At 42.0% G+C, this 27,014-nt stretch overlaps 2 protein-coding genes across 4 annotated transcripts in view; both read right to left on the bottom strand.

The window, feature by feature from the left end:
* Window positions 1–7,821: 7,821 nt before the first annotated feature.
* PPFIA3 (PTPRF interacting protein alpha 3) overlaps window positions 7,822–27,014 on the bottom strand; it is a 56,236-nt gene continuing 37,043 nt past the window's right edge. For 2 of the 3 annotated variants that reach the window (XM_063300932.1, XM_063300933.1), the window contains exons 16-30: window positions 25,352–25,574; window positions 23,478–23,644; window positions 22,185–22,330; window positions 21,620–21,713; window positions 21,227–21,308; window positions 20,069–20,269; window positions 19,865–19,927; window positions 18,819–18,845; window positions 15,725–15,900; window positions 13,977–14,074; window positions 13,629–13,804; window positions 13,008–13,076; window positions 12,749–12,920; window positions 11,475–11,549; window positions 7,822–9,172 (exon numbers count right to left, since the gene is read on the bottom strand). In XM_063300932.1, the coding sequence (XP_063157002.1) occupies window positions 11,491–11,549; window positions 12,749–12,920; window positions 13,008–13,076; window positions 13,629–13,804; window positions 13,977–14,074; window positions 15,725–15,900; window positions 18,819–18,845; window positions 19,865–19,927; window positions 20,069–20,269; window positions 21,227–21,308; window positions 21,620–21,713; window positions 22,185–22,330; window positions 23,478–23,644; window positions 25,352–25,574 (1,753 nt within the window). In that variant the 3' untranslated portion in view covers window positions 7,822–9,172; window positions 11,475–11,490. The remainder of the gene's footprint in view (window positions 9,173–11,474; window positions 11,550–12,748; window positions 12,921–13,007; window positions 13,077–13,628; window positions 13,805–13,976; window positions 14,075–15,724; window positions 15,901–18,818; window positions 18,846–19,864; window positions 19,928–20,068; window positions 20,270–21,226; window positions 21,309–21,619; window positions 21,714–22,184; window positions 22,331–23,477; window positions 23,645–25,351; window positions 25,575–27,014) is intronic. The other variant, XM_063300934.1, reaches the window with a different exon arrangement.
* Window positions 14,690–15,307, bottom strand: LOC134495460 (fatty acid-binding protein, adipocyte-like). Its single transcript, XM_063300942.1, has one exon. It carries the CDS (start codon window positions 15,252–15,254, stop codon window positions 14,919–14,921), a length of 336 nt encoding a protein of 111 aa, XP_063157012.1. The 5' UTR covers window positions 15,255–15,307; the 3' UTR covers window positions 14,690–14,918.

Genomic DNA, 27,014 nt, shown 5'->3' with positions numbered 1-27,014 from the left:
GAATCTTGAAAAACCCTTTAGTTTGATTGTTTTATTCAAATTATATATTAATTTTAGTCTATATTGGGCACATTATTTACTAACAGATTACCTTTGTGTGTGTGTGTATAGACATAGATATATTGATTAGATATTGATAGATAAATGATAGATAGATAGATAGATAGATAGATAGATAGATAGATAGATAGATAGATAGATATAGAGGATAGAAACTTTGGGCTGTATATCAGGCTGGATTTGATGAGGAAAAGATTATTTAGCATGCATGTGGGTGAGTATGTAGTGTCTGTCAGCACCTCCTTAAATCAGATGTGAGCCTAAGAAAAGATGCAGCTTCCTTAAGGTGTTACCAGTGGGTGCAACATGAACATTGCAGACCCTTAATATATACATGCAATTTGGATAGAACTATTGAATATGACTTTTAAAAATATTTCTATTTCTCTTTAAGAAACATATATGTTAATGCATTAGCATACCTAAATTAATGTAATTTATTTGTATGTGTGTATGTACACATGCACAAATACACAATACTATAATTGCAAACTTCTGGTCCCAGGCCCATCAGTGCTTGTACTTCTGAAGTTTAAACTGTACATCAGAAAGCCCCTTTTCCTGAGCATTTCCTATGCTTTAATTTTATATTATTAATTGTAAGCTGCTCGGAGTCTTTGCAAATGGAGCAACATATAAGCCAAAATAATTAATACATACATACTGCTGCCCTCCTACACAGCTTTGGGCATTGCTCCACAGATTCTCTTCTCAATTCACCTTCCTTCCTTGTGTTGGCCTTTGACAATCCCCCCACAAACAAAAACACTGGGTCAAAAATTTTGGCTCCTCTTGTTTTGGGGGTCTGTAGGGATGCTCTTGGGGGGTCACAAAAGGGAGCCGTGGCTCTGCATGCATCCGACACTTGCCCACCCAGCTCTGCTCTAGAGGAGGAAGAAGGACAAGTCTCTTTTTATTTTAAAAGCATGGGATGCTAAATTTGGGGACGCTGTGGAGGCCCAGATTCATCCTCAATGGTCCTGCTTTAACAATGCCATTGGCATCTGGTTGGGACCAGAGTCTGTCTTGGAGAAGCCCAAATCCTGTGGCTGAACATCACTGAGAGACTAGGTGGTACACAACATCAAAATGCAACATGAGGAACAATATAGCAATATAATAAAACTGTAAACAGCCAAGAGTGGTGCAGATCTTCTAGCTGCTTAATCACCAAAGGCCTTCCAGAAAAGCCAGGTTTTAAGTGTGCTCCAGAAGACCATAAGAGTGGGGGGCATTCTTGCCTTGAGGCCTCCCCTCCTGTTCCAAAGGCCTTGGGGGCTCCCCTCCAAAGCATCCAGAGCACATCCTGCAATGCAACCCTGGTGCATCTCTCAAGCTGACAGGAGTTGCAAATCTCTGCTTTGGGGCAGGACAGTTGTGTTGCAGCAGGCAGGCTCAAGGGACTAGGTGTTATCCTTGCTGGGTTTGGGGTGATCTTCTTTGCAGACATTTCAGTGTCTCCGCATTGCCCGGCTAAGCAACCTACCACCCCCTTCCCCTTCCCCCTCTCTGTCTTTTTTCAGCACTGTGGGGAGTGTGACAAGTGCCCTTGTAAAGATGGGGACAGCAGTGACTACTGTATGAGTTGCCAGGTTGGTATTTCAGCCTCTGTGATCTCTTCTCTGTCCTCTCCTGCATTGCTTGGTAGTCTGGTTTCATGAATTTTATTACAGTAACTTCTCATACCCATGTTCTTTTCCTCACACAGTATTGTCATTTCTGCTACATTTGTCCTGTGTGTGAGACAGCCTGTGCACCAGGTGAGCAGCAAGTTACTTTTTATTTGTTTGTTTAATGGACAGGATGTCAAATTCAGTCAGGGCAAAAGATAAACCTGAGTTCAAATCCTGACTGGTTCAGTTGAGTTGCCATCTCTCAGGTTATTGAGAAGAATCAGGAGGGAAAAAAAACCCCTCAAACATCTCTGTGACTGGATTCACATATCACATTAAGCCATATATTTTATTTTGGCTTAGCATGTTGCATGAATGCAGCCGCTGCAGTTTCTAAATCATGGCTAATAGCTGTCAATGATGCAAACTCACTCAATTGTGGTTTATTCAATGAACTATGATGAGGAAATCATGGTTTGGGGTGATGTATGAACCCAGCCTATGTATGCTTCTTGGAGACAAGATGATACAAATTAACAATTAACAGAGGACTTCATCTTCCTGAACTTTGTTCTAGTAACATGAAACTCTTACTTGTTCTATTTTATGCAGGAAGCATCGTAGATGAATTGTCTGGAGCCTTATTTCAGTAAGTGAGGGCCTCCTTCCAGAGTGGCACAAATCCTTTTTCTCTCCTCAGTTCTGATTTTGCCATCTCTATTTTCGTTGTTTTTAGCAAGCTTTCCATTTAGTACTTGGGTCAGCCATGAGTATGATAGCTAATGTTCCTCTACCCGAGTGTTGCCCTGATGACCTCTAGGAGGAAGAGCAGGGTGCAAATTTAAGAAATTGTCATTAGATTATAATACAACCATGTAGAATGATAGAAATAACAACGCAGAAGGAAAATTATCACCATCAAGCACTGAATAATCTTTTTTTTTTTTTGGCAGGACGATTGCTACCATATTTGAGCAGCAGCAACACTGATGCACCCTCTGGTGGAGAAGCCAAAATTAGGAGAGATGGTGACCCTTGACTTTTAGAGCCAAACTGTAAACAAGGGCAAATATATTGTATGGTTGTTCTTTTCAGCAGTTTTTTCCTCTTCCTCATGTTTGCAAAAAGCCTCCTAAGGTTGCTTTTCTCTTTTTGGGGGAAAAAGGCAAGAGAGTTCTCCTGTTTCCTCAGAAGGCAGGAAAGCGACTTGAGGTTGATACCAAGTGGACAAATGGCAAGTAAAGGGGAGATGTAGCAAACCATCTGCTTCCTTCCTTTGTTTGCTCCTAAAATCTACCTTTTTCAACTGCTTTTGATTAAAATAATAATAATAAAAAACTCCTGCTGGGAGGAAGGATCATAGAACTGTTGTCTTGTGCAATTGGGCTTTTATAAACAGCAGGGAGAGCCTCCCCGTGCAAGCCAGGGCACACTGAGTGAGAAGACCAGCTTATACCAAGACATTTCACCTTGAGATAGGGAATACCTGTTGTCTGTCTGTGTCTTCCTGGCTATTAAATCTCTGAGAACCTCATCACCCTTGCAGCTGACTCCTGAGCAATAGGTCCACTGCTCATGCTTTAGTCCAGCTTTCCCCCACTCATGACCTCCAGATTTGCTGGAGTGCAACTCCTATGTCAGCTACAAGAGTAATCAAAGCCTGCCATCTCTGGACAGTCCCAGATGGAACAAGACAGTCTTAGCTGAATAAGCCAGAATAGGAGGTGATTCATGTTATTGTGAGTTTGCATCATTTGATGTTTGTTTCTGAATTGTGACTTGGTTCAGTGAAAAATATCCTGTCCAGCACCATAATGAAAGTTAGATCTATTTGAATTTGGATCTAGGTGCATTTATTTTTTTTCAATACTTAGCCTCTCCTTCTGCCCAGAGGGCCCTCGGTGTTTGGTCGGTGAATGACTCTTTCAGGATAGGAACAACTGTCACTCAATAATGGCCTTCATCAAAAGATTATAGGCCTACCTAAGCCAGCTTTCTACTCTGCACAACCTTTTAAATATTTTATTTATTTATTTATTTATTTATTATTTTACAACAGTTTGTATGCTGCCTATTAGTAATGACTCTAAGTGGCTTACCTAAAACCTCATGCTACCAATCTCTCCTCTCCCAGCTCCCTCTGGTTTTTGGAAAACTACTGTCTTCATGGCATGTTATTCTTCAGTAGAATAACAAAAGGGAAAACTGAAAACATAAAATTGTATTGCTACTAAGTATGATTCCTGTCCTTTGCCCAAGGAACTCTGAACATTTGTAGACTTTATGAAGAATGCAGAAGAATCTGACATGGGCAGCCATTTCCTCATACAGCAGCTTTCATAACCTGGGACCTTTCCAATGGTCTGGACTATGACACCTTCTAGAGAAGGTTGTCATAGACTAAGTCCTACCACAAATCCTTTCTGAAAAGCCATCACAGCTAAACTAGTAGTACTTTCAGGAGCTAGGTTTCTAGTGCTACCCATCTAAAGATACCAGGTCCATTTCTTCTTGTATAACTGTACAAAGAAAAGACAGTTTGGAAAAGAAGATGTTGCTATTTAGGCCACCATTAATATTCTGTGCTTCAAAGTCATGCACAATAAAAATGCTGATGCCGAAGTAACCTTTTGTAGGCACAGCCACAGGCTATATACCCTGTTCTACAAACTTAAAAACTGTTTTTCTTATTTAAGTGTTTTGTGCAGTTTTCTTTAACCGGGTGTTGAGAAATGAGTTAGTTTACAACCCCCATTGTCCATTCCATTCCCAGCCATTATTGCTTATGTATTAGCTAGGATCCCTCACTTAACAAGGGGTACAAATGATCTGTCCTATCACCTTTCCTTTTCCTGCATTATATCATGCTGCATCTGATGAAGTGCCTTCCTTTATTCAAAGGTAAAAGACCCTTTTCTTTTATGTCTGGCCATCGCACTGAATCCCAGGAAGCCAGAACTGGAAATTATACATTAAACCAAATAGGGAACTCCAACTGAAGACTGGAGTCCATAGACTCAGACTGAGGATAAATTGCAGCTAGACCTTAGCTAAGGATAACTGATGATTTGTCTCATTTGTTCAGATGTGGATTAAGTTTTTGAAAAAGATCAAAGCACAAGAAAGAAATAGTTTGATCAGGGGTATTGACAGATCCTACTGCTTCAAGAAGTAAACAGTGTGAACAAAATCTCAAAACAAATGTGGTAGATAGACTCAAAGCTCAAATCCCAGCTTCCTCATGACCTCAGATTTTGAGACTTACCTGCTTTGGCTCAAATCAAAGTAATCCTCTCTCCCCACTCCAATGATGGATGCTCTTCAGATTTTTTAAATCTTAATTTATAGCCTCTGCTTTGTCTAGTTTTCATGAAGAATAAAATTAAAAACTTGCTTCTGATAAGGCTGCATGTTTTCTCTAAAGCCTTCACTTTGATGAAGTTGCCCTAGGAAATTTAGTTATCATAGGAGCTCAAGACACTTTAGGGGAATTGGGAAAGTAAGGGGTGTATTTTTTTTCCTCATGAAATGGAGGTAACCTTTTGGATGCAATGAAGAATAGGGCAATGTCTTGCTACTGCTCCATTCTTCCTTGATTTACTCTTCCTTGGATCCTGTATTTCATCAAGGAAAAGAAAAGCCACCCCTTATCCTTTAAAATCCTATTAGGAGTGGCACCTTTCTCGTGACCATTGACCACTGAACCTGCTGTTGGCTAAAATCAAACCTGCTAGCAATGTGGGCTTCTGCACTTAGTGCACTAGGTTGACACTGGATTAAGACTGCCAGATCTGGGCTGCACAAATCCAGATAACCATTATGGCAGCAAAAAGATACCACAGACTTTTCCCTTTTTGCAGCCTGTATCTGGTAGACCAGATTATCCTTGAAAACGCTACCAAAACACATACAAACTGGATGCTAATGGGGACCTGTGGTCTGACTGGGGCAGGTGCAGAGGTACTGATGCTAGCAAAATGCCCATCCTTATTATGAATGGAGAAATGTATTTATAGAAAGAGAGTTAGTGTTATAGAGAACATGGGGGAAGTTGATTGTAGGGAGGAAGGGTCTCAAGCATATCTGTATCCATTGGTAATAGAGCCCAGGTCTGTGTTTCCATGGACATATCTTTTTTTCCCTAAAATAAGAGGAAAGCAGTTGTCCATGAAGAGGTGATAAAACCAATGGGTTCACTCTTGGACCTGAGGGGAGACTGGACAAATCCCAAAGCCTTTGAACAAAAGGCTTTTTACCCTCATGTATCCTGTTTTCAAAGAATTCAATGGACACACAAAGCATTAACCAGCTGCCAGGAGGAAAAAACAAACCTGGTCTCTTTGTTGTTTATTGCTCCAATTACGTTAGTATGGAGAGGAAGACTATTAACTAGGGGCACCTCTAGATAGATGGCTCCTACCACAAACAATCTAATGGCATTGCGGAACCATGCATTCTGGTAAAGAGAAAAAAATTAAGTGGAAGACATACTCATCTGAACAGCCTATGAAGTTCATTAGCTCAGGGTGATTGCTTAAGAAAAGCTATGCCTGGAAACAATCTAAATTCCACATTCTGGCTGCTTCTGCAGTTGTTATTATTAACCCTCAGTTTAATGGATTTCAGTTTAACGGTCTTTGGATTTAATGGACAATGCTTGCTGAATGAGATATGTTGTGCTGAAGCACCAGCTGAGGCAGGGAAGGGAAGGTGCTGGGAAAATCAAGTGAGCAGACAGAATGCATTGAGACATTAGTGGTGGCAGCTAAGAGAAGAGATGGAAGTCCTTGGAACAATTGGGGGTAGGGGGGGCCTCTGATATATGCCATGCTGGGAGCTACTGAGGGGGAAGGGGGGGCCTCACACTCTTTTATTGCTACAATACTCCTGTCAGGTGAGTCAGGTGGGCTGAGATGGTGAGTAACCCTAAGTCACCCAGCAAGCTCCATTGCCAAGTGGGAACTTGAGCCTTGGTGTTCCCAGTCTTTTTGTACTAATGTTGAGGTTACATCAGAGATAGCACTATGTTATCATTAGAGTGGTGGCATGGCAGATACAAAAGCTAAAGCTGGCAAGGTCAAAAGCAAAGAGTCTAAAGCAGTATTCTAAAACCTAAACCACATCCTGTTCCGGTCTTTAGACCAGTGTTTCTCAACCTTAGCAACTTTCAGATGCATGGACTTCGACTCCCAGCAAGCTGCTGGGGAATTCTGGGAGTTGAAATCCACACATCTGAAAGCTGCTGAGGTTAAGAAACACTGGTCTAAAGACCGGAACAGGATGTGGTTTAGGTGTTAACAGGACATGGTTCAGGTTCCTTCCCTTCAAAGACCAAGAAATAAGGGGCAAGAAGTCTGCTACCAAATAAAAGTGGAAGAAAAAGACCTGTTTTAAACCCTGAAGCTATTATGTAAAGCAGGCGGGATTGCTAGATTTGTAGTAGCTGCTCCTCATTATTAGGGCTTATGATCTAAGCCATGTCCTTGAGTTTTCCACTAGCTCTTAAGTGCTGGTTGTGTTTCCAGAAAGCAATTTATCGCGGTGCCCTTGGTGCAGCTCTGGATGCAGGATCTGAAACCAGGCAGTACTAGGCAGAGTAAGAACGCCTTGCAGTCTCCCTCCAGCCTTGGTTCTGTTAGAAAACAGAAGAACGCTGGGCAATTAAAGGCTAGAAGAGAAGCAAAGAATTGTCTCACAGAAAACAGGAGGAGATTCTTTTGCCAATTCTGTACCTTGGTCATAAAGAAAAATCTGCAGATCCTAGAAAATGTTTTCAAACTCTTTTTTCTTTGTTATTTTAAAAAACATTTCTTAGCTCACTCCACTTGTGACCTTCCTTCTCTCCCTTCCCTGGAAGCAAACGGGAACTAAGGGAACCAGAAGAAGCCCTTTCTTCCGGCACCTCAGCTTCCTGCTTACCCCTCACAATCTCCCTGACAGATTTTATTTCCACCAAGGTTGTGTTTTTTTATCTCCCCTCCCCATGGTTTTTTTTTGTCATGCAAAACTACTCTTGTTTTGCCCCTCACATCCACACACTCTCCCCAGAAGAAACAACTGAAATAAAAATGTTAAAAAAAGGTGAAAATATATAAACATCAAATAAAAACTATTGGCGTGCAGGGGAGAGGGGTAGCAAGACACATGATTAAATTAACAGAGAACCTGTAATGGCGGTCGAAAAAGAAATTCAATTTACACGAGATTCCACAGCACAGATATACACAGAAAATACAACTCTTATATTACAATAGTCTTGGAGGGAGGGAAATCTGTGTGCCATATCATAAAAGTCCAGAGTCCTGTCTCCCATGACCATCACAGGCTGAGGTCTACCCTTTCCAGTCTGAGCATCTCGGGCTTGAATTTCCCACTCTCTGCTCTTGTGAGAGAAAAATAAAAGAAGATAAAATCTGATGCTCCATCAAGATAGCGTCATCACGCCAGATGGACCTCATATCCACTGGGACTGCTTAATGCCAGCACCAAGAGAGTTTGGGAGACAACTTCTCGTCCTTCTTTCCCCCACCCTACTCCCCAGGCTTTTTCTCGTCCTCCTCATGATCCTGGGATAGTCCCTTGGAGGAACAGGGAGCCACAAAGGCAGGGGGAAGAGGAGGAGGAAGAGGAAAGTCTTTTATTTGTGCACTTGTGCCGAGAGGCAGCTACTTCCAGATAGAAGCAGGACCTTTATATCCGGGCACCGCAAATTTGGAGCTCTGCGGGTCCGGCCTGGGGGCAACTTGCTCTTTGTGGTGGGCATAAGCAGAGGGAGGCACACCGGCTTTGCCCCTCCCGGCTTTGACACTCTCCCCTTGCTGAGAAGCGGGATGGGGAGGGGCCAAAAAAGAGAAAGAACTGGCCTCTGAGCAGCAATCCCCTTCTTGCCATCCGGAGGTGAAACGGGACCCCTTCATAGCAGCAACGCAATGAAAGGGAGAAGAAAAGTGCTGACAGAACATTTAGCACCCTTGGGAGGGCAGGGAAGGGGAACTGGCCAAGATGGGCTGGTTGCTCCAATATGTGGCACATAGCAACAGGAAAGAGAGGCACCCCCTCACCCCCGCCCCCGTCAGAAGGGTCTGGCGGCAGAGCATCGGGGCAGGATGTGCGGGCAACCACATTTTCTCATTCACATTCTTAGGTCCCTGCCCGGAACAAACAACAACAATAAATAGAGGCCAAGGTGGAAGGCCGTTTCCCTCTGCAGCTCTGGGGGAGGAGCCTCTCCTTGGCTTGAGTCCCTTGAGTTCTTCAGTGACCATCAGCCACTGCTGCTGCTAGGAAGAGGGCAGTGGAGAGGAACATGGTTGGTTGGTCGGTCGGTCTGTCCATCGTCTCCCACGTGCTTCCGTATTCCTTCTTGGCAACAGTGGCGGCAGCAGCTCTTCATACCCTCATGTCAGCACACGATGGGGAAGGAGAGGCAGCGGTGGCAGCAGCAGCAGCAGAGGGTCTCCTGTCCAAGGCAGGGAGGTCAGACATACTTGGGACAGCAGCTTGCAAGAAAAAGAGTAAGAAGAGTAAGAAAAAAGCATCTCTTTCCTTCAGGACGTCTTAACAGTTCTGAAGAGAGCCAGTTTGATCTAGTGGTTAAGGTGCTGGGCTAGAAACCAGGAGTCTGTGAGTTCTTGTCCCGCCTTAGGCATGAAAGCTAGCTGGGTGACCTTGGGCCAGTCACTCTCTTTCAGCCCAACTTGGTGCACTGTAGACTAGCCTCCTCATGATGTACCCCGGGCAACGTGACTTGTCACAGCTAAATAGTCTACACGTCTGGCTGCTGGACCTCACAAGGATTTCCCAGCAAGAAAAAGCAGCATGAACATCGAACTGCTATGTCATACAATAAAAAAAAAAACAGTTCTGAAAGGTTGTTTCTTTGGTTTTTACCCCAATTTTCCTCCACAGCACACATGACACTCTATACCAATGTTTCTCAACCTTGGCAACTTGAAGAGGTGTGGACTTCAACTCCCAGAATTCCCCAGCCAGTATGCTAGCTGGGGAATTCTGGGAATTGAAGTCCACACCTCTTCAAGTTGCCAATGTTGAGAAACACTGCTCTATACAAACCTGTTCCCATTATTCTCCCAAAATACTGGGAAGTAGGTAAGAAAAGAGAGGTGCCAAGCCAAAGGTCATCCCGGAACATTGTGAGTTATAGCTACACCGCCATAACTCAACACCAAGCCTTAAACCATGTTAGCCCTCTCTTTCTTTCAAGTGAGAGGCTCCCTCTGGATTAGATTTCATTTGAGAAAACAAAACCAACCCCCCCCCCCGATTCATTTCTCAGAAAACTTTCTTCCCTCTTGATTTTCCAATTCATACTAAGGAATAACATAGGTAGCTTAGTTGTTATGCTAACACATATAGGATGCTTAGCCTGGTTACTGAATCAATTCATCTTCTGTGTTTGTACCCAGAACCATAAACTTAACCACATGGGTTGGGCTCACACAATTTTGTGAGCCATGGAGAAACACAAGGTCAATGCTAGCCAAGGTTAGCTTGTGTGCAACTGTACCGGTGAGGTATTTAACTGACTTGGTTGAGCCTATTGTGTGAACAGAGGCAGTGAGTCACATGCTCATACCCTGGAACTATGCGTGAAAGTTGCTTGCAAAGAAGAAAGCCACAGTTGGACAATACCATTATGGGGACCAACCAAAATGGTCTGAAAGAGATGAACTTTTTAAAGTTTTCAGTTCCTCAGAACTGTTCCTCAAGCAAAAAGTTACAAAAAATATAGGATGAGGAAAAACCCTAAAGTCCAGAAAATTAAGCTAGTTTTTTCAGCCTTGAAGTCTACAGTTCAAAGTCGTCCTCAAGATGGAGATTGTCAGCTATATGCAACTGTTAAGTGAGAGGTGTCATTGATATTAAGGTATTCCTATCCTTCAGGGACAAAGAATAGTGGTTGCTATCCTCACAGAGGCCACTAGTACCTATTTTGTCTGTTGCCATAGATGAAATTCACAGGCTCCTATACTGGCAGAAAACAGAAATAAAGAAACATTTACAATTTTTATGTCAAGAAAGCCAAAAAATATTTTGGGGTCAGAGATTGCTTGCCCTACGATAAAAAAAAGTATGCATTTTTAATCTGCAGCTTTTACTATCTAGAATGTTATGCTTGTTTGGCACTGGCAAACTATGTAGACCCCTATTACTGCAAAGTATTTCACCACCACTATAAATGGTGTTGGGAGACCTGGTTAGTACTTGGATGTGAGAATATCAGGAAATCCTAGGGATATAGATTAGATCAGGGAGTTTAAAAAATTCAGAAGTCAGCAATAACAAACATAACCATATTGTTGCCAAGAAAACAACACAGATATGTTCATGTAATCAGAAGTTGGGCTAGTTCCAATGGAAAGTTTATTATACCTTACTTTAAATATGGATTGTTCCTAATAGAAAGGAACACGGTTTTTTATCTGTGAGGGTGTGCATTTTATCTGAAAAATTGACTCACTGTATTGGGATATAACAGAATCCAATACAATACATTACAATACATGTCAATTATTGAGTTCCATTTATTACATTTTGTCATTGGCAACCATCTCCTTGCAGAAACCTTTTTAGCAAGATGCCTTCTAGTTGTTTTACATGTATTTGATGTTCAGCTGTTTTATTTTGTTTCTAAACAAAAAAGAAAGATCAGAATTCTGACCATGATAGTCTATCCTTTGGACACAGTCACATCACATGGGTGTGTGTTTTGCTTTGTATGTTTCCAGGGTGCCCTATGCCCTACTAAAGCATAAGCAGTGATGAATAGCAGTAGCCTACCTCCACCATCTTGGCATTAACAGGAGTACGTTCGCACTGACATACTGTCTGTCCGTTGGCTACCTAATGAGTTCCCTGAGGGGGAAAAACAGGAGAAGAAAAGACAAAAGAGAAAGCATTCATAAATACATCCACCAGAGCTTTGGAAAATACTTCTTGACTGGCCAAAGGTGCCCTGAACTGTTAATGTCTTGGCCCATGTGCTGGCCAAAGGAAGAGCCTTTATTACCTACAAGTTTTCTCCTCCTAACCCATAAACAGATAAAATACACCCCCACCCACACACCTTTGAGGTCCCCAGCCTGGCCATTATTGTTGAAAATTCTCACCCTTCCACATTATTCTGCATTAGGAAATACATGAAAATTGAAATGTAAGGGCTAAGATTCTTTTTAAACATTGACTCCTCCCTGTAAACTTAAGGAAACGAAGCAGCCGCACCAACTGACACTGGCAGACTCTCCAGGAAGATGAACTGCTTCTCTCAACAGCAAAAAGGTTTAGTTGTTATCCAAAACCATTTTATCCTACAAGAGTCCCACAATGGGTCCTGCCAGAGGTAGCGGTCTTGATAGCACCAGTCCAGTCCAGATAACAAATGGCTTTTTCACAAGTACATACAACAGAGACGAGGAACTTGCAGCCTTCCAGATGTTACTGAATTACAATTCCCAGCATCCCTCACCAATGGCTATACTAGCGAAGGCTGTTGGGTGTTGTAGTACAAATTTCCCATCCCATAATTGTTTGCTGTGATAATGAGAAAGAAATTTGTGTGATTCAAGAACACTCTCTTCCTTATTAGCTTGAGGATGCAGAGAGGGGGGGGGGGGAAGCATACTTTCCTGACAGCAGGAAGCTTCTAATTTTATCTTTTGTTTGTTCCTTTTTTTTTTAACGTATAAGCAGCTTCAGCAGATGGCAGCACTTAACTGTCATTGTCTGGACTTGAAAGCTAAGCAAGGCCAGGCCAGTTCAATATTTGGATGGATGAGTCCCAGAGAATCTCAGGGCTGTAAACTAGATTGGAAAGGTGAAAAAAATTCCTGGGAGAAGAGAAAAACAAACCACTTCCATATGGTTACCAGGAAAACCACATAGATGTCTCCACCAGGAACCAAGCTTGACTTTAAGGCGGCTTTATATTTTTATTGGATAAGCTGCCCAAAGAGTATTTTGATAAATAAATGGAAATTAAAGCACAAAAAGAAACATGTGCCTCCATTCTATGCTCCAGTCCAGAATGCAGGTTTGGGTAGTCTAAGAGTACATACCCTCTGGCTGCATCTTACGAAGCTGCACCCCGGGTGAGGTAATGGAGGCCACGGAGGCTGTGCGGAAATTGGCTGGCAACATCTCAGCTGAGTCAGGGCTGACACCACGGAGGTCTTTCTCCCGGAACATCTTCCGCCAAGATGGGGAACGACTGAAGGTCTTGGCACTGTCCTAGAGGCAAAGGGGCAAGAAAGTATGGGCCAACAGTAAAGTATGAGGATGCCTCTCAAGATTAGATACTCTGGAGGAAGAACTCACCTCATCCAGTCGCCGGTCTGTTCCCATGGTGATGAGGTTCCCAAATTCTTTTTCTAAGATCTGCCGAGCCTAGTTTTTTAACAAAGTACGTTATTTTAGTCTTCCTTTTCATTCCTCTGTTCTTCTGTAAAGCACAGGGCCCCCTCCAACCCTCCCTTTTTTTCTCTCTCACAAAGTTTTAAGGAATAGAGAAAAAAGGGCCTTGGGATCCCATTGCTAGGACTCTGTGTGATAGGACTTTGGAATAAGGACTTTAGAATAAGAATTGGCAACATTGTGCCCATGGATTCCAGGCACTTACAATTAAATAAAAATTAAAACAATCAAATAATTAACACGAGTTGCAAATCTCTTGCAAGATTTTTGCAATATTGCATGAAAACTTCAACAACGTGTCTGGACAACTGTGGGGACTATGTGCGTTAGTTTCGGTATTTAAGTTTACCACTGAAGTCAGAGCAGCCTACTTGTCATACTAAAGGCACTAAAACCCACTAGGTTATTGCTACATTGAGAAAGGCTCTAGATTCCCTTCTTCCCCTCATGGAAGCGCCAGGCACAGCTCACGACTCCTTGGTCCTCTTCCCACATTTACCCAGCTTTCCTGTGCTTACTCCTGACCTGTGTGTTTTGGGTTGGGATCTGCAGCAGCAGGGCCAAGTCATTGCAGTCAAAGGTGTCATCCAGGGCCAGGAGGGCTCCATGTACCCCGCTTTCAACTAGGTTGTTGGCAAACTCTTTCAGCCCAATCATCTGCACCCAGCACATCACACGCTCGTTAGACCACACCATCACATCTACAAAGGGATGGGGAGGGGAAGGGAAGAAACAAGCTTAGCACCGAATTCAATCCTATGACCACCCACCGCTGCTAGGTCAGTGCCATCCCTTATTTACTTTCCCCAATTAAGATTTGTAGATGCTGCTCAATGCCAACCTGTCATCTTATTTTCTCTCATCCATATCTACCTTTGTTCTGGTTTTGACTCTCCTCTCGTCTTGTTTCCAGTTCCTTTCGGTCATAGTTAAGACGTTTCAGGCACATGATCCCATAATGAAGGCTCACCCTTGGAAGATATATAGAAGTTACACCTGAGACATGGCAAATGGCTCACTATGGGATCATCTACTACATTGGTAAGTGCTGGTGGAGTTATTTAATGGCAGCAGCAGTACTAATTAATGCTGGGTAGCTTGATCATGGAGTTGGAGCTCCCATTAAAATTCCTAAAAACCGCTTGATATTGAACAGACATTAACTTGTTGTGGGAGGGGGTAAATGATGAAACGTGTGTTGCAACATTGCGACGCAAACTCTACCCCTTCTGTACATGCACTGTGACATTGCACACATGTATATAAGAGGTGGAGCTTGCATTGCAATGCCACTATGCACATTTTGACGAAAACTCCACATTCAGCAGACACTTCTGTGAGCATTGGGTAGAAATCAAAATGCTATCTCTCACTTCCAGCACTGATTGGAAGTGCACCAGGGCAGGACTTTGGGACAAAATCCAGGCCTCCACTGAACAGAAAGTCTCCATAGTAAAGCAAGGTCGACTTACCATATTCTGAAGCAAGTAACTATATATATTTCTATCTAAAGAGAGTTCCTTGCAAGATCATTATGTCCATAGTCTACTGTATTTTTCTTAACTGCACCATTGGGAATGAAGGTAAACACTTTATTGAATAACCAAAATGTTTTGGATTAGGAACAAAAGTAGTTGGGAGCTGGTCTGTCAAATTCAGCTTCTGAAGAACATTGATTGGTAAGGCTCTGCTCCTTGAACCAAGCTTTCTATTTTGCTTTGGGATCCTGCCAATTTGTACAATATGGATTTTTCATGCTTTCTCATACATTCTAGTGGAGCTAGTTTTGTTCATAACACATTCCACAACCATTTTTCAATCCACTATTTTTCTTTTTATTATTGCCTCTTTGCCATCCCATTTCTGTACCTGATTGAGTAAGCCATTATCTAGCATCACAACACTCTTTATTTTTCTGTCATCCGCTGTGATCTCATCAAATTCTTCTCCCAATTTGAAGGAAAGCTCAGTGTTCTTGAAACTGCTCTCTGTCTTGATGGTTATAACATCCCCATTGCAGTTGATAATTACACTGGGCTTGGCAATGTCAGCTATTTCCCTAGTGGCAAAGCCCACACCCAGCTCCTTCATGTAGTCATCAAACTTTTCACTTGAAATTAGTTTCCAAGTTCCCCAAAATGGATCGCACATTGTGAAGAACTAAGTCTTCTAACACACTCCAAACACCCACCTAAAAGCCTCAGTGTGGCACCAATCATTGCGAATGATTGGAAAACAGGACTGTAGCAGATGCCCAAGATGATGATGATGCTGGATCCAGGCTAAGCAACTGAGGGGTGTCCTGGTAAATTTTCAGTTTGGTCTGCACAGAGCATTTCCTTGAGGATTTCAGTTCTAAATGTTCCATTTTAAGGCTGAGAAGAGCAAGTGATATTCCAGGCAGCTTCACCCAGCCCTAATCTTAATATCCCCATGAAACTGCAGTTCCAGAATCTTTTGTAAGTGGAGGAACATTAATAGATAATGTTATATGCAGTTGAAACTACAGACCTTTGCACACATATGTGGGTGTATGCCTCATAAACTTAGTGCTGCAAGTTGTGTCAGTCACATGAATCTGTTCCTCCACATGGAAGACTCAAGCCATTTGTTCTTCTCACCTATGGAAGCTGTCCACCATCTTGAGCTGGCCCCGTAGTTCCTTCTTGTTGAGGTGGTCCAACATCCGGGCATCAACTAGCGACTCCATGAAGTAACTGCGGTACTGGGGCAAGCCTAAGCTGGGCAGCCAATCATTTCCCACCCACTCATGGTTCATATCTCCATAAGCCAGGATCTGCAAAAGCAGAGAAGGGAGAGACTGAAGGGCTATATTTGCAGAATGAACATAACCTGGTCATTGAAATAACCTATTTTCTGGATTCACAATACACTGAACTATAAACTACAAGGCAAATGGATGACAACCACAAAGGACAAACCAAAGTTAACACTAACCAAGCTTAGTGTGTTATATGAATGCATCTGACCTGGTTAAGCATCTTTTGTTAACACAACATGTGAGTGAGAAGAAATGTGCTCTCTTTCCTTCCACATGTATGGAAGATCTGCATTGTAGCCTTTCCATTTTCTTGCTCCTGCAATTTTTGAACATCCACTATAAATCCATATCCATTAATTTGCATCCATTGCTTCAGTTAAGTTCAGTTACTAACCTGGCTTTTCTACGTAGCCTAGAAATCATTCTGTGAACTTGGGGCAGGTCAATGTCTCTTAGCAATACATATGTCATAGGATTGTTGTGAGGATAAAATGGGAAAGACTTTGGAATTAGTGCATGTTTATGGCTCTCTTCCTTTACTGTGTGAACTTGCCTGTGTTTTTTGTGTCTTGCTCTAGAGCAGTGTTTCTCAACCTTGGCAACTTCAAGATGTGTGGACTTCGACTCCCAGAATTCTGGGAATTAAAGTCCACACAACTTGAAGTCGTCAAGGTTGAGAAACACTGCTCTAGACATTTTCATGTTAAGGCAGCTTTTTCTAGATATATCATATGACAATTCTCTTTCCCAACCATGCTACTGGGAAATAAGGGAGCTGTAGTCCAATAGAGAGATAGAGATAGAGATAGAGATAGAGAGATAGAGATAGAGATAGAGATAGAGATAGATTTTGGAGGGCACCAGATTGGGAAGATTGTTCCAAGGTTTCTGATATTAGAAGTTGTCCATCCCAGAGCCTTTCCTTGATGGCATTCCAAAAACAATATACCTTCCAAAAACAGTTGATTTTTCATGTTGATTTTTTTTCTATTGCAGATGCTGAGTTAAAATTACTCCATTTCATCAGCATAACAATTTAGCTGCTAGCTGTTGCCTGATGAATGCTTCTTTTAAAATATATTTTGGGAATCAGAAGATTATTTTTGATTTCTGTATCCCTTACTGTGGATATAAGAAACCTTAAAATGGTGCTGCTATCTCCAGTCCAGATGGTACTGACGCAAATGGACCGTAGATCTGAGTCAGTGGCAGGCTTCAGATACTGTGCTCTATCAAATGTTTGTTTGATTTTGTGCTATGTGAACCCCATCATTGTGGCTTGCACACTACCTTTTCAGGTTTAATACATTGAGAAAATTCAGGGAATTGTTGTTTCTTCATGGTTAAAATATGCTTACTACTATGTAAAAAAAAATGTTGCGGGCTTTGCTAAACAAAGCAGAGAAATCTTAAATAAAAGCAGAAAAAGCAGCCTAGCTGAGAGAATAATTTTCCAGCCAGGATCCAGTACTGAATAATTTTCTAATCTGGGATCTGATGTGAAATCCCTATACCAGGAAATCCTAACATTTATTCTTAGTGAGTTTGAAACCTTCCTATGAGAAGCAATTGCCTCTGGATAGGTCACTGAGAACTGATAGCTCCCCCTGACTTTTAAATGCTTTCTTTCTGTACTTGGAGCTCAGCCATTAAGTCTACAAGTAGCATGCTCACAAGCTGTGAAGACTATTATAACAGAATCATAGAGGTAGGAGACCAGTGAATCCAACCCTCTGCTCAGAGCGGGAATCCAAGCTACAGCATCGCAAACCGATGTCTGCCTAGCCTGTACATGTATCTATCCAGTGAAAGGAACTCAGCTACATTCCTAAATAATTGGCTCCATTGTTGAACTGCTTTTCCAGCTCGGACCTTTTCCCTTACATTCAGTGAGAATCTCCTTCTAATTTAAAACCATTATTCTGTGTCTTCACACAATAGAGAATAGCTTTTAGCCATCGTCTATGTGACAATCCTTCAATTACTTGAAGGATCTTATATTCCTGCTAATCTCTCTTTGCAAGATTTAATTTCCAGGTTTTTGACTGATCATCTTCACTGCCCTTCTGTGAATCAGTTTCAGTTTCTCTGAAACCATCTTAAATTGTAGGTATTTAGAACTTGAGTTGTAGCCAGTGCAGAATATTTTTTTTCCAACCAAAACAGGAGAGGTTTTCAAGACATCCTTTTCCTTTTTGCTTATTTCCAAAAACAGAGAACTTCTTCTGGTTAATGTGTGCAGCTATTCACAGACAAGATTCATCCTGGCTATCCAGAAACTCAGAAGATATAGAAACAGCAGACAGATACCCATAATACATTGAAAACAGAGAAAAAAGGAAAGGGAATCAAATAGATCCATAGGATTGTTTTTCTCTTCCAAACACTGCCATAATCTCTGATTACTGTAATGAAATACCAGCTGCACCTGAGTGAATAATTCTGTTTAAACAAATATTTACATAGAACTTCCTCAAATGAGCAATACAGTAAAATTATCTATTGGAGCTAAAGGGAGAATTCTGCAGAATTTCTGTTATGAACTTCAGCACTGATTCAGGAGCAATTTGTAAGAAGCATGTTTTTGATTCACATATTTCCCTTCACTTTTATTTATTTAGCGACATATATCATTGTTTATATTATGTGGAGTTTTAAAAAAATCACATGGCTGTGTGATGAGGAGGGTGGAGATAAACAGGGTGACACAGAGAGATGGGGAGTGCGGACTGTGTAATGTATAAAAAACATTCAATAAAGCATTAATACTGGAACATAAAACAAAAAGAGAGAAACTGCATTCTTGGGAAACCTTCCATTCACTTAATGAACTGCTGGTGCTTTTAGCATCAGTCCTGCTCTCTGCCATAAAAGGAAATGCACACATACAAACATATGCATATTAGGAGTCAGCATGTGAATCCCGCCCATACCTGCTCCAAGCTGATTTCCTTTGTCTCCTGTATAGTGGTTAAATGGAAAGCAGGAAGGAAAGTAGAAAGGAACCATTATGGCAAGCTTTAGATGTACTTTATTCACAAACACATCACAGCAGCTCAAAGCTAATAGAAAAGTCCCTATTGTGGTAAGCAATTTCCATTTGGTCTTAAGTAAATCTACACATGCAATAAAAAGAGATGGTGGAGTCTGGAAGTTGAATGGATCCCATTACATTAACCAATGAGCCCAACTGTGTCCATGCAAAAAAAACAGAAAATTGTTCCTGCTAAGAAGAAACCAAGTACCACAGGGAGAGAATTGGGTTACAGTTTTTCTTCCTACTCTCTTCCAATAAAAATGGCCTCCTACAACCAGAATAATCCACCCTACTTGTTCATTCTGCTGCATCTGGAGATCTGGTCTCAAGTTAAACAGAACCAGTTTGCAGCAATCAAGGAAATCAGGATTAAAGGAGACAATCAAATGAGTTCAGGAAAGAGTGACTACTGTACTCTATCAACAAATTCCTTAGGTTGCCATTCCTGTTTTCAGGTAGTAGACCGTGCACATCATTTCAGATGGTTTCAAATTGTTTCACTCAATGACAGTTTCTAGATCTGGCAACCATGCAGATCCCACAGTCCCACTGCTGTTCTGAATGTAACTTGCATGGTGACACAGAATGATAGATTAGCTCAACATAGGACACTATTCAGGGTCGGCACTAGTCAGGAAAGGCTGGCCCACATTGGATCAATGTTTATTACTGGTCCTTCCAAACAGAAGGAAACTAGATTGCTTTCATCAAGTGCTGTCCATGGATTTCCTGCCAAATCAACAGGAAGAAAACAGTCAACTTGGGTAGGAAAGCTGCTAGCAAGATAACTCCAAAGGTAGTGCCATCTAATCTTCTAGCCATGCATACATACAGAATCACACACAGGAAATTGCAATATATGGTCCTAGAAACAGCCACAACATAGAGCCCAAGAGGGAAGGCAGCTGATTGGAGGACAGCACCCATAGCAGCAACACTTACTGGCTTTGTTGTGGCTGTGAGAGATTCCATCTCTTCATGTGTCATCCACACATTTCCAGTAGACTAGCAAGAATAGCAGAGGAAAAAAAAGAGAGGAGGGGGGGGCAGTTGTGAACAAGTGGAGAAAGCAGAAAGCTGTCAGCTTTCCTGTTGGTCAACAGAGGGCCCAGCAGAGGGCAGTGTGATAGAAAGCCTGCCACTTACTGTACGTGAAGTCGCAGGGGCTGAGGGACTGGTCAGGGAAACCATCTCCTGAATGGCAAGGCGCAACTTAAGCCGGTGCAAAGGGTTACTGATGCCGATTTCTCGCTGGATTTCTGTGTCAGACAGGTTGGCCATAATGGCACCACTCTTGACGTTGGCACGGCAAGCAGCCACATACCAGGCTGGCATGCCCACCCATAGCTGCCAGAGTAAATGAGAAGAGAGGTTAAGTAGGTGTTAAGCTTGTGCAGCTCTGAAGGAAATAAAGTCCCTAACCCATGGATCTCATTTGGCCCTGGTTGGAAGTCCCCATGAAATTATTGTTGGTTCTTGGATGAGCAAATTTATCCCTTTAATCCACCATCAAAAGTTGGGATTTAATGTTCCCTGCCAGTGCTGGGGTGGGAAGACTTCACAGCTCCATGTTCCATGTATTCTTTAGCCATGATGGAATGCTGCCATATGATGGAAAACAATCTCTTTCTGTGGAACTTGTGTGTGCTTCAAAAAATATTTGGAAACACTGCACCAGCAGAGAATCTCTGCTCTATTAAAGCAACCATGACTTTTTTTTTAGACTCATGTAGAAGCATGAAAAAAATACAGGGTGCTTTAATGAATAGAAAAAATAAGGAAGGAGGAATCCCACGTGCCAATTCATTGGATTTCAATTCAATCCAACTTTGTGCCTGTCTTTCTCCCTTGTTACTTTATGAACAGTGGAGAGGTACTGTGCTCACACAAGGTGCACAGTCAGTTCTATTTTTTTGGAAATAAAAATGGCTGATTCATGCATTGTGCTAAACCAATTTTTTAAAGAACTCTGCTTTTCTATGGAAAGCACAATTGGTCCTATTTGGCTTCTATCAGGGGAAGCAGCTAAACAAGTCACAGATGCACCTTCCATTAATTTGTTGAACATCTCATATGGACTAGGGGATTCTAATGCCTTCCCCTCCTATTAAGCCAGAGCCAAAAGCCAAGAGGCTTTCAACCCTTGGCTTGTTTGGAATGGTCAGAACAGGGAACCCCATTTGCATATCATGCTAAACAAACCACAGAAGGAGCTTCTGTAATTTGCTCATGATACTGGCTTAGTGTGATTGTGAAGCTAGTAACCATCTTCCCAGAACCTGAATTTTCATCCACGCTGATTACCTCCAGCCATGAAACAACAGTAGGTCCATCCCAGGCAGCAAAAGGCAACCCCTGTCGACAAGCTTCTTCCAACAGTTCATGTCTGGGTACAGAAAAGACACAAACAGAGAGGATTGGGGGAAAAGAAATAATCTCTGAAAATCTAAAGACTCTTTTTCCTTCTGATCCTCAATTTTCCTTTGTCTACATATCAACCATTTTAACGTTCAATATTATCATTCTAGAAATGGTACTATTATTCCCATTTTGCAAGCAGCAAAGTTGGGGCTGCTCAAAGTGCGGTACTGCTTCTTCCAGCTACCACCCAGTGACTCCCTGAGCCAAGCTGGGTTTGGTCTTGCAGGTGCAAATCAATGGAAGCTCTGTCAACCCTCCTCTTCATCCCCTTCTTACTTCTTTTTGTTCTTACGATCCTTGTCCACAGGTCCCGAGAGTTTAGCAAAGCCCAGGGGGTCTGCAGATGACATCTCATCAGATGGTGTCCCAGCTGTCAAGAAAGATGGACCAATTACACAGGGAGAAAGAGAATCACATCATGGCCTCCATTAACTGTCTTAATTTTCAAGAGGGAATTCCTATGCAGCTACTTCTTCATGTGGGGAAAATCACAAACAGGAGGTGGCAGAGAGAAATCTTTGGGCAGCACCCATGTTGCTCATTCAGATAAGATTCGTGCAATCAGAAGTTCGTGTAGATAAGGGGAGTGAGGACAGGATTCTCAAGAAAGGCAAGGCTTTTTTTCTAATTGTTACAGTCTTTGTTTGCCAAGGGACAGAAAGGACAGGTTATAAGGAGCCTTCCTGAACTTGACGTGCTCCAGATGGGCTGGATTACAGTTCCAAGCAGAGCCCTTGGTCATGGGGATATAGGGCAGAATTACATTTACAGGGAAGGACTGGGGCTTGTTCTGGTGGGAGAAAAAGAAGTCAGACTGAGGCTGTGGGTGGGGAAAGCATACCAAGCGAGGGGGACTCACGGCCCAACTGCCCCAGCCTCCCTTTCTCTTTCTTGCCAAAGAGACGCCCGATGGAAGATTTGATGCTTTTCTTCTTGGTGGACTTGTGTAAGGAATCCTGACTGCTATTCGTACCCTCTGTCCCCAGGCTGTGACAAAGGAAAGAATCAGGGATAGAAGTACTATATGGGTGGCATAAGAAAAAAAGATTCAAGAACAACTTTTCCCCACATTGAAATTGTTTCCATACCTACTGGGTTGGTACAACATACTAAACTAAGCTAAAATAGTTTGAGGGTAGGTAGTTTAGTGTGCTTGGAGACCCAACCACTGTCTTAGCATATAAAGTGACTCAAACTATCATATTACACCATAACCAGGTATATTTGTTTGGGCATTGCATGGTATATAAACTCAGGATAAAACTTGCATTTACTGTAAGTGTCTTGAGTGAACTGAGACTTTAAAGCTCTGTTTTACCTTTGTACCCCACAACCTTTCACTCAAAACTGCACCCTATAGTCTCCTTTTCTCTCACAGCTAATTTTTTCTTTGAAACAGGTCTTCTCCTGAAGCCCTCAGCACAGCTTCAGCCATACTACAGAGCCAGAATGGGCTGACTGGAATCTACTACCAGAACTCAGGGAGGTCTACATAGATCAGCTAGGGTTTTTTTTAATTCCCAACCTTTTAAAAAATAATAACTAAAACCCTTTGTTTTGAAAGAAGACAGCCCTAAATTAGGCAGCTGAAACCAAGAAAAATACATACAGTGCATAGGTATATGTATATATGTTCATTCATTCGTTTATTCATTCAGTTTTTTATAGGCCATCCCAATTCAAAGGTTCTGCACAGAATTCAGTAGAATATACATGGGCAGGGGAAAACCAGAAATAGATTTTCATGTGAAATGACTATGAGCTTGATTCTGACCTGAGCATTATTCCTGATCACTAATTGTAAGTCTGCTGGCCACTATATGCGGTAACTTACTTTGGCTGCGCTTTGCCATTCTAGTAAAACGATAGTTTTGAGTCTAGAAGTTGGACTCTGACACCTTGTTCTAATGTAGTTAAGCCCTACTAGGCACAATTGAAATAAATCCATGAGTCCAGGTTGTGGAACTCAGCTGTGGACCTCTTTGAGGTAGGAAATCTGTCTGTCTGACCTGTTTATTCTTTTCTGCCACATCCTTAAAACTTAAAATGTCACCCTCCCCACACTTCAAGCTTTATTTCAGTCCTCCAATCCTCCACTCAAGACCCATTGCCCTGCCCCCTCCTTGCAACTTACCTGGTTCTCAGGTCCCTTCCATCTTCCAGTGTTCCAGGCTGTAGAGCTAATGCTTGGGTCATACGATCAAGACGCATTGTGCGGGGGGTTGAGGGTGTTGGGGGTTCACATAACGCTAAAGCCTTCTCTTCAGAGCCTCGTACCTCTTCCTTGGCAACATGGTTCTGCTAGGAGGAGAAAATGGTACAAAAAAGATCTATTTGTCCCTGTTGTCAGGTGGGAAAGAAGGATGCAGCTCTCTGGGAGTCTCTCAAGTTGCATATGCTGTTGTAAGAATGAATGTCTCACACTCATGGGATTAAAATCAGGGATCTAGTTGAGCAACATAGTATTTCATCCTTAGATCTCCATGTGAATTGCAGCAACTCTGTAGGTGGGTTTGATTCTTTGTTTAACAACCTCAACAAGAACTTGAGAGTCTTGTTCTAAAATTGGCTGCTGCTGAAGTTTATGAGAAAATCAGGATTTACAACAAGAAGACCAGAAGCTTTATTGTGCAATTAGATCATTATGGATGGAGCATGTATTGAGGGAAACCCTATTCCTTAATTCTAAGTCTATGTCCTGTGTCAAAACCCTTATTAATTTAGGAAGCATGAATTTAGCCAGCCCTGGGCTAAATTAGATCTAAAGGTAATTTAGTTCAACTAACTGATCATAAATTAGGTATCTCTTTTATATACCTCTCTCCTATGTCCTTCAGATTATTGAAATAACAATGTGATAATAGGTTTCTGACACACATGCACAAGAAGTAACTGAACAATTAAAGAGAGATTTTGATTTAAACAAGCTGAGATTTGCTGTCAAGAGGAGAAGGCTGAGCAAAGCAGGCCAAGGGCCTACCTAAACCCTACTGCTTCTAACAGTGACCACTTTAAATGTCAGGTGAACTTCTATTGTTGCCTCCAAATCTGATGTTTGGGACCCTTGAAAATGGGGATTTATTCCCTGACACTTGTAGTTAAATGATAGGAATGGGAAAGATCCCTTGAAGAACTGGGATGAGACTGCATAATCCCAAGTGGACAACCTGTGACCTGGGGACCACAAGCAGCCCTTGAAAATAAAATATGTGCATTCTGGAGGTAGAGAGAGTCCTGCCTTTTTCTCTACTGGACAGCTGATGAACATGATCAAAGAACCAACAAAAATTAAACTGGTATTTTCTGCTGCCAGTAATGGTAAACATATTAGCTCCATCAGAAGCTGATCAGCCAACTGCTGGGGAATAGGTCACTGCCTTCTTGCTGCTACTGACCTGCAGTGGGTTGTGAAGAAAAAGGGATATGGGGTGGGCAAATTATTTGGCATGTGAGTGAAAGGGAAGAAGTGCATGTATGAGTGGCCCCAATTCCCAGCCCAACATTTCATGCAGCTCTATGGCTAAAAAGATATGCACCAATGCTTTGTTAGATTTTCAGTATATCCCACCTTCATTCAGAGTTCAAGGAGGCATACATAATGCCCCCTCCTCCCTTTTTCCCAACAACATCCCTGTGAGATAAGTGGACAGAGTGACTTTTGGACTCCATGGCTGAAAATGGAACCTGGGTTTTTACATTCCTAGTTGAACACCTTAACACAGTGTTTTTCAACCTTGGCAACTTGGAGATGTATGGACTTCAACTCCCAGAATTCCCCTGCTACCCATGCTGGCTAGGAATTCTGGGAGTTGAAGTCCACACATCTTCAAGTTGCCACGTTTGAGAAACAGTGCCCTAACAGCTACATCCCTTTGGTGATTAGAATTAATATTTCTTCAGTGGAATCTTCCGAGATATTTCTGATGGTGTCTCTTTAGAATGCAGCTACCGTGGGGCGAGGGGCATGCACACAGTCCATGTTCCTGCCCAGACCCATTAACAATCTACCATTTTTTCTCCGTCACGAGCAGGGCTGTGGGGTGCCAAGCGGGGCGTAGAATGGCCACTGCTGGGGGGAGAAGGGCTGGCAAGAGTTGAACTGGTGACAGATGGAGGAATGGAAGTGCCCGAACGGTAGCGGCCCAAGGATCCATCCAGGTTGGCGCTGGTCACTCGGCTCTCAATCTCCTCTGCTCGCTGTTCTGTGGATTCTTTTTCCTCCTGGATCAGTCTTGCGTAGCCAGCAAAGAAAAAATATGAGAAGGTTGTGGACAATCAGGCAATGTGTTCTACCTTCTCTTCTATAAATTACACAAGCAGTATAATCTACAAGCAAGGCATGAAATTAAATGGAATTACTGTGCTTCATTTGGTCGATGAATGTAGCCCATAAGCCACTGGTTATTTACCCTGTTTATGTAGAACAATATATAAATTAATCGTAAATAAATAATTATAAATAATAAATAATTGTAAATAATTATATATATTTATTCATCAAATAAATAAGAACACAATTTGTTTAGTTTACTGGAACCAGGCTACTCTAACTGCATTTTCACCAAAACTCAACTCCTGGATTGGATTCAGACCAGGGCTATCCACAGGGAGCTGTCAAAAAAGTCAAGATGCCAGCCATTACCAGACAATCAAAGCCCCATGTAAGTCACGATTGCCATCTTTACATCTTTGACAGACAGCCCCCTGCAGCACCAAATTCAAATTAAGCACCTTTAGGTCCCACTGAAATCATACAGAACATTATTTATATTATTTAAATGCATGAATTTAAATGGTCCTAAATGTGTTTAACGTAGTCTGGATCAAATTTCCCTGTCCCTAGATAAAAGGGCACACTCCATTATCTGTATGTTGCATATTCTCCTTCAATCTAAAGAAAATCCTGTTTGCCCAAATGTTTGCCATCCATAAATAGAAGCCAACTTTTTATGAGGATAGAGAAAAGAAAGAAACACAGCAAGATTTCAACATACAAAATATTCCTAACAAAATTTAATCACAACATTTCACACAAACACCGAAGTTTCACCTTGAACCCTAGATGTTTTGCTGTCCACTTCCCATGAAGACGGGAAACTTTTTTTTATATAAATACTGAAACATTACAAAATAAAATGTCTATAACTTTTAGACCACAAATAGACAGACTTATGTGGTAAAGAAAGCCCAAAGTCACTGGATTGAGATGGCGGCTATATGAATTGAATAAATAAATAAATGTGTCATCGGCAGAGAAGAAAATATTGCCTAACCTATGTATGCAGTAAGAATAGGTGGTAGAATAGGCTGTATGCTATAGACCAGTTTTTCTCAACCTCAGCAACTTTAAGATGTGTGGACTTCAACTCCCAGAATTCCTCCAGCTAGGGGAAGTCCAAGTGCACACGTCTTAAAGTTGCTGAGGTTGAGAAACACTTCTATAGACTATATATCTGTATAAGGGATATTGCTTTTGATATTCCTCTAGCATGGCAAATAGTGGGCTATATGGAAACAGACCCTCCCTTTGGTTGTAATTTAGTGTTCTTACTATCCTATCACCAAAGGAAAATGGATAATTTAGAAGCAAGAGACTTGGACTGTTCAGGAACCAAATCAAGACTCCAGAGACACATCTCTCATACAGGTAGTCCTTGCTTAATGACCACAA

The sequence above is a fragment of the Candoia aspera genome, chromosome 4, assembly GCF_035149785.1.
Source record: "Candoia aspera isolate rCanAsp1 chromosome 4, rCanAsp1.hap2, whole genome shotgun sequence".
Lineage (NCBI taxonomy): Eukaryota > Metazoa > Chordata > Lepidosauria > Squamata > Boidae > Candoia > Candoia aspera.
This window is presented reverse-complemented; position numbering and strand designations above follow the sequence as displayed.